This window comes from Trachurus japonicus, chromosome 14 (genome assembly GCF_045865225.1).
Source record: "Trachurus japonicus isolate A0001 chromosome 14, Traja_1.0".
In the NCBI taxonomy this organism is placed as follows: Eukaryota; Metazoa; Chordata; class Actinopteri; order Carangiformes; family Carangidae; genus Trachurus; species Trachurus japonicus.
Window position 1 is genome coordinate 4,656,047 of NC_140920.1, and position 12,963 is coordinate 4,669,009.

The 12,963-nt window shown below is 38.8% G+C and overlaps 1 protein-coding gene across 1 annotated transcript; it reads left to right on the top strand.

The window, feature by feature from the left end:
- The first annotated feature begins 863 nt into the window (after positions 1 to 863).
- Positions 864 to 10,062, top strand: sar1b (secretion associated, Ras related GTPase 1B). The gene is made up of 7 exons (XM_085797161.1): positions 864 to 1,020; positions 4,515 to 4,590; positions 6,159 to 6,278; positions 6,585 to 6,650; positions 6,862 to 6,965; positions 7,521 to 7,652; positions 8,165 to 10,062. The coding sequence occupies exons 2-7, from the start codon at positions 4,533 to 4,535 to the stop codon at positions 8,279 to 8,281; spliced, it is 597 nt and encodes a 198-aa protein (XP_085653287.1). The 5' UTR covers positions 864 to 1,020; positions 4,515 to 4,532; the 3' UTR covers positions 8,282 to 10,062.
- The last annotated feature ends 2,901 nt before the right edge of the window (positions 10,063 to 12,963 follow it).

Sequence of the window (12,963 nt, forward strand, 5' to 3'; positions counted from 1 at the left end):
ACGGATAATTTGGAAGATGACTTTCTTGTCAATAATATTCTCATCCTGGGTAAATTTTACATACACAAGTGTAAATTTCTAAAATTGACTCCTGGGTTATACATGTTTCATAATGAATTTCCTAATTTCATAAAAGCCCTCAATCTTATATTATATTAAATATTATATATTTACTGTTTAGTATTATTGATAAGTATGATTAGCCTGGATATTAGGAAGGAAAAGGACTTCATTTTTTGTACAACTTATTTAATTTTTAAGCATAATTTCACATTCATAAAAAAAAATTCTCCAAGTCTCACACACTTTTTGTACAAACTACACCAGTAGGCCTGTAGCACCGCTATGGATGGATTGGAAAACCAAAAGGTATTAAAAACAAACTCTACTTTGGCAAAAATTTTATTTAAATATTTTTATTTAAATAATAGGCTATGTATATATTTTTTATTCATTATTTATTTATTTTGGCCTACTCTTTGTGTATATCATTTATATAACTAATACACAAGACACAATGGCCATGCTATAGTAAAGTTATTAGAAGGGGATGTTGGTGTGTGTTCTCTATGTTGTTTATGTTAAATAATTTAAGTGATTAAGTAATGGAGCCACCACCCAAAACAGTATTGTTCTGTACATAATTGTTAATAAAGCAGTTTTTAAAAGTATGATTATCCTTTACTGTGTTTTTAAAGGAATGTATGCCATGGATATTGGTACATAACTATTTATGCAATATATAAAAATAAATAAATTACCCAGGGTAGTTCGATGTAAGTTCCCCACCCGGAGAGATTATTGTGAAACACAAACAGGAAGCGGCCGGGGCAGAGTTTTGGGGAGTTGTTGGTTGGACAGCCATTGCAGTGTCGTGGCTCAGTAACAAAACACGAAAAAGGAGAGGAAGACCTGGCATCTCGTAGGCTCTCTCTCTTTCTTTTCTGACCGGGAGACCAATAATTTACATGAGTATAAGAACGAAAACACAAGTTAAGTCAATCTACACCTAAATAACGGGTAAGTATTGTTATTTTTTCAATACATTGATCAGAAAAGAGTCTGAATGTGAGCGGTCGGCATCACGGCTAAAAAATTTTTTTTACCCCGGCTGCTAACGATGCTAGCACGTTAGCATCGCTAGCACCAAGTTACCCTAACTCACTCGCTGATTATCAAAGCCTGTGGTTGAATTCAACCCCAGGGTTTTTGATTTAATATCCTCATTTGTTATGACTACTCGCAGTATCACACATTTTTTATGTTGTTTGTTGGTTGTCCGTCGGGGAAGTGTCTCTCTAGGTAAATGCTAAGTAGCTATCTGTCGATGCAACGTCGCCTCTCACAGAATATGACACGTAGCTTGTAGCTTTCTGTGCTAGTTAGCCTGTTAGCCGGCCTCACCCAGGCTGTAATATACTGGGCTTTATTAATGTACACGCCTGACTTTCATTTTCACTACTAGATTAGTTGGCTGCTTTGTTTTTTGTTCGTTTGTCTTGCCAACGTACAGCCTGTCCGTGAAAAAAATATACATGAGAGGTTAGCTGTCCTATCTGCTACGTTGACAGTGGTTGTGATAACAGGTTTGACAGCCCCTGCGTTGACACTCAGTCTTTTGGCATAAAAAAGGTCGTCTGTGAATATAATACTTGTGAGACTGACGGATAACGTGTTATTGTTGTTTTTATGACATTTAACAGTCGCTATAATTCCATGATGTCTTAGGTCAACGTTGTTATTACAAGAGTCACACATCTCTAAACAGTTGTTAGGCAAACATTTATGTTCACGTGTTGATTCTTTGGTTTAGGATAGAAAAACTTCAAGACTGACCTTTACTAACATCACACTGATCCATTGGAGACATGCAGAGTTTATCTGACAGGAGAGAAGTCACTACTTCTTTATGTAAAGTTAAAAGATTGATCCAGCATCTTAACATTTTAGTGTTGTCCGCAAGACCTCCTTACCCAAGACCGAGTCGAGACCAAGACTTTGAGGGGGTCGAGGCCATTACTGTTTTCATTACAAGTAACTCTTAATAATCATGTGGCTTGATATTTAAATTACTCCTCCTCAGCTAAAAAGAGAAGATTATTTAATATGAAATCCACATTTAATTTAATTGAAACCATATTTAATGTAAACAAAGTTTGGATTGAACAGAAGAACAGTCTCCTCCCACTGTTGACACCGGTGACACCAAGGTTTTCAGATGGTTACACATCACATAAACCAAAGTGAGCGAGTGACAGAGAGAAACATTTGTGGTTATGGAAAAAAAAGATGTCACTGCAGCTGTCCTGAGAAAAAAATCCAGAGTCCAGCTCGACCAAGACAAAACCAGGACCTAGAAACTGTGGTCTCAAGATGGGTCTCGAGTACCACAACACTGCTGCGTTCAGTCTTTTGGTAATGTTATGGACTGGCGCTTTTCTCATGGGATCTCAGTGAAGTGAACGCCTGCTTGAGTGCCTGTCCGAGATGATGATGGGGGGGATAATGGAGATAATGTCTCCCTAAGAGAGAAACTGTGAACTAAAAGACATTTTAAATCCGGTGTTGTTATGTTTTTTTACACATAGTTTTTCAAATCTTCTTCATCATATGAATGTCAGGAATCCTTGGCAGTTGTTCTTCAGATAGTTTAGAAGGTAAACAGTAACAAGGATGAACTGTCATCACGTGTAGCCTGGTGTTTTTTTGTTTATTTGTTTTTTTTTAGAGTGGGCACACTTAACTTGAGACTGTGCTCATCAAATCTTTTCTTAGATTTTATTAGGAACAGATGTCTCAATGAAGGTGAGTTTAGCTCTAAAAGGCTTTTGCAACCAAATTGTTTCTATACACCTCCAGCAATTCTAACTCACCAAACATGAATTCATGTCACATCTTGTTATCATTATCATTTTCTTTGAAATCTTCAATGAGTATAGTTGATTTATTTGCCACAGGGAAATGCGTTGAATAATATTTCAATAATCTTACGTAAGTTACATTACTGGTTTGTGCCTCTCAAAGTTTGTTTCATAAAATCTTATGATATATTTTTGGTTTTGCATTGTTGGCTGGATAAAACAAGACATTTAATGAGGTCAGCATATTGTAATGGGCATTTTCAGATGCAATTCATCATTTAATTGAGAAAACATCCATTAGATTAATCGATAAGATAATAATTTTAATTAATTTGAAAGCTTTTAACTCAAATATAGTGGCTCGTGTGTACCTTTTGCTTGTCAGTTAACTGTCACACTATTTCACATCCATGAATGCATCTCGCTGCACATGTTACAATAGCATCAGGCTGTAAAGCCGGCCCATGGTGTTGTAGCAGCACATGGGACTAGAGCATAGCAGCGACTGACGTGTTGTAGCTCCAGCTGTATTTGCGTGGTCTTGAACTTTGGATACCTTATACTTTAGCCCTGGAGTTGTTTGCACATTACGTAACTGGGGCTAGAGAGGTCAGCAGCACCGGCTTACCTTGTCCTGATGCCGCATGTAACTGTCACTGAAAACGATTGATGAGTTTGGTAAAACTGTGTGTTTGTCTTCCTCAGTGAATCAAACATCGTGGGTTTCATAGAGGGAAAAACTTTGATGTAAAACCGAAGCTTGAAGGAGTTGTTGTTTTTTTCCTGCATGTCATTTAAAACAGAGGGAAAAAATACACTTGTACTTGTACACTTGATCTAGAGTGATAAAAAAAAACAGCTTTCCCAGGAAGAAACAACAAGCTGTTGCATGTAGCAAGTCACTGAGCTGTTGATTTCACACAGTTACAGCTTGCCCAAGCTCATATCCAGTTTGTTTTGACTGAAATGACATTCTGGCTACTAGATTATAAAGAAAGGGCTACGGCGATGTCGACAATTAGGTTTGATATCCAAGGCCCTTGCAGATGGCTTGTGGTGAACAAAACCACTCATGTTTCCTGTTGAGGAGCTGTCAGATGGTATGTGATCAGTGATGTGAATCTTTTGTCCTCCTGTCCAAAGACTTGTGCTGGAACAAGCTTATCATTGGCTGTAGAGAGGCAGTCATTGCTCTTATCACCCGTTGTAAAGTAGCCATGTGATAGGTTGAGGCAGTCTTCATGTCCATACAGCTGAGTACTACTGTCACTCTTGCGAGGTTTGTAGTGCAGTGTGATTGGTTCTTATTGATCTTACTGTTTGTCTCCTGTTGAGTCTGAGTTTACTTGTGTTCAGTTGTCAGTGTTTTGAGGTACTTTTCCCAATAGGCCCAATAGTGATCCCTAATTTAGTACACTACTGAAAAACGGCATGCTGCAATTACTTGAAAAAGGTATCAAATATCATAATATACTGTTGTTAATGAAACAAAGATCTAAGCTCTCGCCTCCAAGTCATAATTTTCAGATGTAAGGGGGCGGGTTGACACCTGTATGTTACGGCTAAAAGCACATGTCCCATTTCCTTTTTTTTGTTTTCTTCTGTGTGTGTTTATGTGCACGTAACTCATTTTATCCATTTGTTGTTTTTCAGGATTCAACAGCTCCGGATATGTCATTCCTATTTGATTGGATTTATAACGGTTTCAATAGCGTACTACAGTTTTTAGGTGAGTACCGCGCATCAGAAACACTTAACTTCTAAGAAAAAAGAAATTCAATGAAGACTTTAAAAAGGGTTACTAGAATTTCAACATATAATTCACAAGGTGTGAACCACATCACTATTTTAAAAAGTGTTAAGTAGCACAATGTACACAGCTGGTAATTTGAGTGTGAATACAGTCTGATGAATATCTTTAGTGGCTGTAAGAAGAAGGTCTGTTTTACACCTCGGTCCTCAGGTGTACAGTGGACACAATAGCGCACTTTGTTCCTAGAGATCCATTGAGAGTTTCTCTTTAAATGTTAGTTCCTTGCGAGCCTCCAGACACAAATTTGAAACACAAATACAGCAGGCGCCACTCCTTAACAGCAGGTCTACACTACAAATTTTAACGCAATAAAGGTTTTTCAGCATTTTTCTGTCCTTTCGTATAACAAAACACACCAGTTTACTTGTTAATCAAATATCACTATGTGCTTTTCACACTGACCAGTTTCTGATGTGATGGTTGTGTTAAGAAATGAACGAATCACCATCATCATCGCAGGACAGTGGACACTACTCTTGAAATGCTTCTGTGCAGCTTGAATGGGCCTTTTATAGCCCCTTGGTCAGAGCACTAACACAAGCTGGGTTATTTGCTTTGACTCCCATTGGGGCAAGACACACAACTTATGTTCCTGTAAAGTGGCTCGACTAAAAGCATATATGTGTCATGAAAGGCACACAAAAGAAATATCTCTGATTGTTTTTTGTTTTTTTTGGTTTTTTTGCCCCAGCTTTTTTAATTCATCTGTGATCAAAGTGTCCATTTCAGATTTGCTGGAAACTCTTGTTATGCGTACGTACCAGCTGCTCTTCTCCCCAGTGTGCGCTGCTCTAGTTTCTGTGTCAGAGCAGCTCCTGTGAAGCAGCCGTTCCCGTTCTTCCTGTCAGGCAGGTTTCACAGTGCTGCTGCTGTAGTCAGTAATAGTGACATCTTTTTGAGCTGAGTCAGGTAGAAATTTCACAAATCCACGCCGGGTATCTCTACGTATGCTGACTCAGAGGAGAAAAATCAGCCCTTGTGATCTGGTCAGGAAAGTCATGACAGAGGAAGGCGGAACCTTCATAAATTCAGTCTTTTGTTGTTAATTCAGATTGTTGAAACGCCCGTCTATAAAAGCTGACAATAAGAGTTGGTGCCACCAAAATGCTCCCCTGGTGCAGCCGCTTGCTCTAAAACTCTTCTGGTGGAAACCGTAGCGTTTAATTTAGCTAAACTTAACATTCATCATGTTAATAGACATTAGAGCATGAAAAAAATCACTAGGTCGACTAAAGCAGCTGCTTTCATTGTGCATCAAGGACAATCCTTATGTGTGACCTGAATATCTAGTACAAGTCTGAGCTTGGCAAGTTTGTTTTTTATGCTTCAACCCAAGTTTTCAAGCTCAGACCTTCATACTCAAATAGGGCGAGGTTTTTTCTTATGTGTGAAACTCCCAGAGACAAAGCGCTGAATGATTATTATGAGGATGTCTAGTGTCCAGGCTCACGTTTTTTAAAACCCCTTTTCTGGCTTTGTTTCAGGACTGTACAAGAAATCCGGCAAGTTAGTATTTCTTGGCCTGGACAATGCTGGCAAAACGACGCTACTGCACATGCTCAAAGATGACAGATTGGGACAGCATGTGCCAACTTTACATCCAAGTGAGTCGGTGCTACTCTCGATCTCTCACATGCACATCCACAGATGCTCGCTCAGTGATGCATTGAAAGCCGTCCATATTTAAAAAGGAAGAAGAAGAATTGTGTCATTCGGATTATTCACACATTTGGTTTCACTTTTTAAATTATTATCTTCAAACCATCCTGTTGAATGGGTGTTTTGCTGATATATTCATTCATTCTTTACATGTCTAATTCAACACTAATCTGTTGTGTTTGTCAGTGATTTTTAAGGTGCTGCCTTTTTCCAAATTTGTTAATGATTGTGTCTTTGTCTTTTTCCAACAGCCTCGGAAGAGTTGACGATTGCTGGCATGACCTTCACCACTTTTGACCTTGGAGGCCACGCACAAGGTGTGTGTGTGTGGTTTGCATATATATATATATATTTTGGTTTTGTTGGTTCTGTGCAGCGGATGGGAACCAAAAAAATGAATAGGAGCCGCACAAGCCGTTTTTTCTTCAGACGCCAAAACTTACCTCTATGTAAAATGAGCTTTATACAAAATATTCTATTGTAACAGTCATTTTATTTTTCTATATGTTTGTTTGTGAACGTGTACAGCCCGCAGAGTGTGGAAAAACTACCTCCCTGCTATTAATGGCATTGTCTTCCTTGTGGATTGTGCGGACCATCCGAGATTGGGTGAATCAAAAGCAGAACTTGATGTAAGTACCTGCTGTGATTATTGGCAACATTATTGTTATAGCATATCCTCCAAAAACAACACACATGAATGCATTGCAAACCTTTGTTAAATTATTTATTTGGTGTCATTGGCATTGGAAAAGTTGAGTTATTGTTTGTTTAGTTGTTGTGGGCTTTGTTTTATTCCCCTTACACTTCCAGGGTTTTATCTTTGCACTGTTCAAATCGCCTTTAGTTAGAAAGTTTTTGAGCTTTCAGCACAAACATAGTGGATGATAAAAGAGGGGACTTATCACAGCCTTGCTCCATTTCCTGTCTGACTTATGTGTAGACACATATATGACTCAGCCCACTTGTTCAGCACGTTAGGGGTAACCCCGGTATAATTCTGGGCTGTTGATTGTGAAAGTATCAGTAAATAACTGTCAAAATAACTCCTGGGAGATATTAAATATCATTCAAACAGCACATGATGTCTAGTATCTTGTTGCATCGTAGCATCATAGATTTATTATTTCATCATCTTAAAGGGTAGGAATGAAAACCAAACTGTAATACATTGTTTACTCTCTTAGGCATTAATGACAGACGAGACCATCGGAAACGTGCCTATCCTGATCCTGGGCAACAAGATCGACAGGTCAGAAGCCATCAGTGAGGAGAAGCTGAGGGAATTATTTGGATTGTACGGACAGACGACAGGCAAGGTGAGTAGACAACAGCACACTGCCCATATTATTATAGAGAAACTGTGGTATCCTTGAAATGAGTCAGACAAGTGTATAATAGAAATGAAAAGAAAAATACCACTTCAAGTCATTACCAGAGAGTCGCCCCCCCCCCAAAAAAAGAGCTAAATGTAAACGACAGAAAGATGAGTCCTCACCCCAGTGCACTGACAAGTTATTAAGATCTCATGTCAACAGACTCAAATCGCTGCAGTCCTGGTGGAAGATACTGCTGCTGCCTAGTCATGTGAAGTATTAAAAATATAACAAATATCAAGTTGTAGTTTGCTGACAGCAGGGAATGTATTTATACCCAGAACTCGCTCCTGATTGCTTTAATTTACAACTTTGCAAGCTGCGACTCGCCGATATCTGTTTCTGCTTTGTTTTGTTTTTTTTGTATCCAGGCATGCCTTTGCAAATGACATGAATGTGTAATCTAATTTTAGAAAGTGGATTTAGTGCGAGTTTATGTCCTGCTTCTCTCCCAGGGTAACATTCCCATGAAGGAGCTGAACACGAGACCACTGGAGGTGTTCATGTGCAGCGTGTTGAAGAGGCAGGGCTACGGCGAGGGCTTCCGCTGGCTCTCCCAGTACATCGACTAAACGAAGCCGAGCTGCCGTAACATTACCGCCACCAACCAACCACCACCACCAGTACCACCAATACCACCAACCACCACCACCACCATCAAGGGGGAGGGGAGGGGGGGGCGCGCTAAAAAACCCAACCACTCGAGACGCCCGCCGTTGCCACCATCAAGTACCATCATACTCAGCCCCATGTTTGGTTAAACAAGTCTGCCTCCACCGTCAGAGAAACCAGTACAACTTGATCCCAATAGACTTTTATTGGTCGAACATTTGGTTCCGCACTTACAGCATTCATACCTGTACGCGCACACACACACACACTCTCTCTCTTTCTTTTTCTCTCTCTCGTTTCTATCTCTCTTTCTTTTCTAAGAGAGTAGCCTAGCATTGGTTCCACAGCAAAGGGTGTTCAAATTCAAACGGATGAATCTTTTCTATATTGTGTCTGTCGTTTGCTGCCCTCTCTCTCTCTCTCTTTCTCTCTCTCTCTCCCTTTCTTCCTTCCTGCCATCTGTTGATTGTGATGATAGATGCGTTATAATTGTAAATCTGTACATGTATCAAAATCCCTGGCGCCTCTTCTCCCCTCTGTATCTCATTTTGAGCAATGACAGAGAGCAACATAGTTGTATACATTGCAGTACACTCACTTTTTCTTTCTTTCTTTTTTTTTAACAGTAAAGACATTCATTCCACATTGTATTTAATCACTGCGTTTTCGTTAGACCTGTTTTTTTGTTTTGTTTTGTTTTTCTACGTAATTCCAATAAATGAAATGTGTGGCCACGTATACAGCCCTCTCTATAGATGTGTGGCTGTTTCACTCATTTATTAAAAAAATAAAATGGACCAGTGCATTTATCTTAGTGATCCATTTATATAGGTTACTTGGAAGTTAAAATACTTTGTTCCAGACTTTCTATCTTGTGGGCACAGTAGCATTGAATGGATCCAAGTAAAAACTGTGGGCTCCCCCTTTTTTTTTAAAGAGAGGCATGGGGTGGTAGTGAAGCAATGGGAGGAGGATTTTAATAGAAATAATACTGGCTATAACCCCAGCGAAGTTTGATGGAATCGTGTAGATAGCACAATGGTCAGTTGATGCAAAGAAAACTATTTAAATAAATGAAGCTTTTGAGTGAATGGCTTGATAATAACATGCAGTAAGAGACGAAGGGAGCGATAAAAAAAACGATGGTTGTAACATCTAGTAGTCGTCGTCGATATTAATAGTCCATCCTACAGGTGTAATTTTGCAGCGGCAGACCTTTTTACAGGGTGAAATCTAGTGACCAAGCGTAGATAACAAGAGGACACACACAATCCCATAGTGGGAACAGGTAGATAGACCTATGACACCTCTAAAGAAAGGGACCATGTATATATGAAATGTACACAAACATCGTACATGGATTTTGTATTTATAAGTGGTATCCTTTGATCTATGTGCATTACCAGAAACTATTATGCATGCCTTGTTCTTTTTGATTTTTAATGACCATTATTCCAGAGAGTACAACAGTAGGGAAGAAGATGCCAAAATTTACAATGAGAGCTGATTGTCATGTTTTGTTTTTGTTTTCTCTTTCTCTCTCTCTCTTTTTTTTTTTTTTTTTTTTTTTAAGGAAACAATGGATTTGCGCGTAATACACACTTCTGTCCCTGTCCCTTTGTGTCTCTTTCATTCCCTCATGACTACGTGATGAGCTGTTCCAACAAGGGTGGGACTTGCTGTTGTTTGCATCATAAAAATGTAATAAATGTTTGCAATGAATAACAGGCTTTAACATTGATCCACAATGCAGACTGATTTTCTTTTTTTTCTTTTTTTTGGGTCACGTTTCTTTGATGAGGTCAGCGATGAATGAAGGACTCGGTTTCAGAAGTAAAGGCACCAAAAATAGTCTGATAACTGTTTATTGGGAGGAAAGGTGGAGGTAATCTTCAAAGATGCATTGGATTTTAAAAGCTTATTATATGTTTTGTTATTTTTGATTGTAATCTGAAACTTAACGCAATATAAAAGCAATATTCTCTCCACAATGTAGGGAATAAAAATTAAAAGTACCATAAAATGAAAATACTCAAGTGAAATAAATTGTATAGTAACTTCATTAAATGCATTTAGTTATTGTTATTATGTCTGAATTTAATGATCAGATGCAGTTTGAAGTATCCTCATTAGCAGCATGGACACAGTTAACTGGAGGTTATGTAAAAAACAGCATTTTGAATTAACGACAAGCAATTTATAATCTTGCCACTAGGTGGCGCACATTACATTAAAGCATACATTTTTAGGAGTGATGTATAGTTTATATTCATGAAAGTGAATCAGATGTTTTCTTTAGAACTAGGTACATTTTTAAATGAATCAATACCAATAATTTCCAGATTTCTTTCCCGTGCATGATCTTTTTAGTTTAGGTTAAACAACAAAGCGATTGGTTTGATTTTAGTTTTCACTACATATCACTCACATAATTTCCATTAAACACATTGTTTTCTTACAGTCATTCATACTGCTTCACATACGGTAATGCAATAAACACATTTGTGCCGTTTATTGGTCAATTGGTATCGTTGTTTGTCTTCAAGCTCTGCTGTACCAGGAACAATAACAACAATGGACAGTCATGATTTTTTTCTTTTTTTTTTTTTTTTTTGGTTGTCATTTAGGTGGAAGTTCACACACTTTGTGCAGAATATTTGTGCTTCCACCTCAAGTGAAATTAATTTCAGGCTCTGCAGCTTTTTCATAAAGTAGGAATTAGTGTAATAACTACTGTGATTTGGGAAAACACCAGTAATTCATAAATAACTAGATAAAATATGGACAACTACCAGTGCATTCCTCTGACTTCACACTCTCTAATACACATGGGTCGTCCATCCCTGCACACTAAAGCATCTCCAGTCACAATATCTTCCAAACACAACTCCTACAGCCAGTCAGCAGGGAGATGACAGCCATGACATCCAGCCTGCAGCACATGTCCATGCACCCTCCCCACACTGATGCCTCTCTCTCTCTGCTGAGCTGCCTCTCTCTCTCTGCTGAGCTGCCCCCCCCCCCCTGCTTCCTTCCTCCTCTGGGGCTGCACTCACACTGGGGACTGGGGCTCTGAGTCGAGGCCGTGGATCTCAGAACTGGTTTGTGACCCGGTGTCATCTTGCTTTGACAGAAAATGTTGTTGTTCAGTCGTCTTTGTGAGTCAGTGGGAGTTGTGGTCTAGCTCCTCCTGACCAACCAGACATGGAGCTTCTGGACGGGGAGTCGAGGTGAGTGAAAGATATAAAGGTTTGTCAGTGTGTGTGTGTGTGTGTGTGTGTGTGTGTGAAGTCTCTTGTTGAGGAAACTGATACAGCTTGTTGTTGTCCTCCCTCACAGATCTCAGATTGTTAGACCCCAGACAAGAAGAGTTCCCATTAACGGTGACTTTGTCTCCGTCTCCCATCCAATCATCATTCAAGACAAACCTGAGCCAAGTAAGGAAGTTGACAAGAACTCAGCCTGGACAGGTACGGCACACAGACATCCATTCAAGGGTAAATCTCCTATCTGATCCTAAAAATATAATAAATCCTCTTCAGTTTAAAAAGAAAGAGAGATAGATTGGAGTTCAACCTCCTTTACCTTTTTTATATTGCTTAGTCATTTGGTTCAAGTAAGTGAGGTGATTTCTACAAAGGTGAAGTTCTTTATATGTGCCGCCCATTTTTTTTTTGCAATTGGTCTAATAAAAGGTGGTGGTTAGTTTAGAAATGAATGTTTTAAAATCTTAATTGTTGGATTATGAGAGGGTAAATAAATAAGTGTGATCACAAATAGTCTTCAGCTCTTTATTGATGCTGAAAAGTGCTTTTGTGATCACTCAGCTGATTTATCTGCCAATAAAAACATTATACTCAAACTATTTTCTAACATAAATAAGAGGTCTTTAGATATTCAAAGGCAAAATGATAAAAACAAAAAGCATTGGTGATTTATCTTGGTCATAAAACCACAAATGTCTCTGAACAAAGAGTTTCACCCTGAGATGCCAGCGCCGTCAGACTCCAACATAATGTGATGGCTGATAAGATGCAGGGCTTCGTGTTTTTTTGTTTTGTTTTGTTTTTCCTCTGTGTTTTCAATATTCCCAAGAGAAAAAAAAGAGGTCAGAGAATAAGGTCTATGACTGAAGAACTGAACAGAGCCAAGCACACGTGAAGTATAGATCTATTCATCTAAAGCACCTTTGGTTTTGATTTAAAATCTACGTGTTAATATAATGTATCTATGACAGGAAAAGCATGTTCCTAGAAATGAGAGAGGACGGATATAAACATCTATACATCAGTTGTATGACGTTGCCTCATATGAGGTCACGATCAGCTGATGATTAATGTGATATTAACGACAACCATTAAGCACTGATGAAGAGTTCGGTCTTACATAGAGTCAGATGAAGGTGAGTAAAGATTAAGGACTTTTCCTACATTTTATTATGACAGCCTCTTGCAGAGCAGCAGTGACCAGGGTTCAAGCTTCATGCAGCCAAAGTGTCCTTGAGCAAGTTTCCTTAGAAGCTCATGAGAAGCTGCAGTGTTGGTGACCTTTGGTCTTCTTTGGAAAAGGCCCAAAGGATGATTCATTTTTTTTATGGGACATCTTATTGTGATAAGAACTTGCCCTGATTATATCTTTGTAC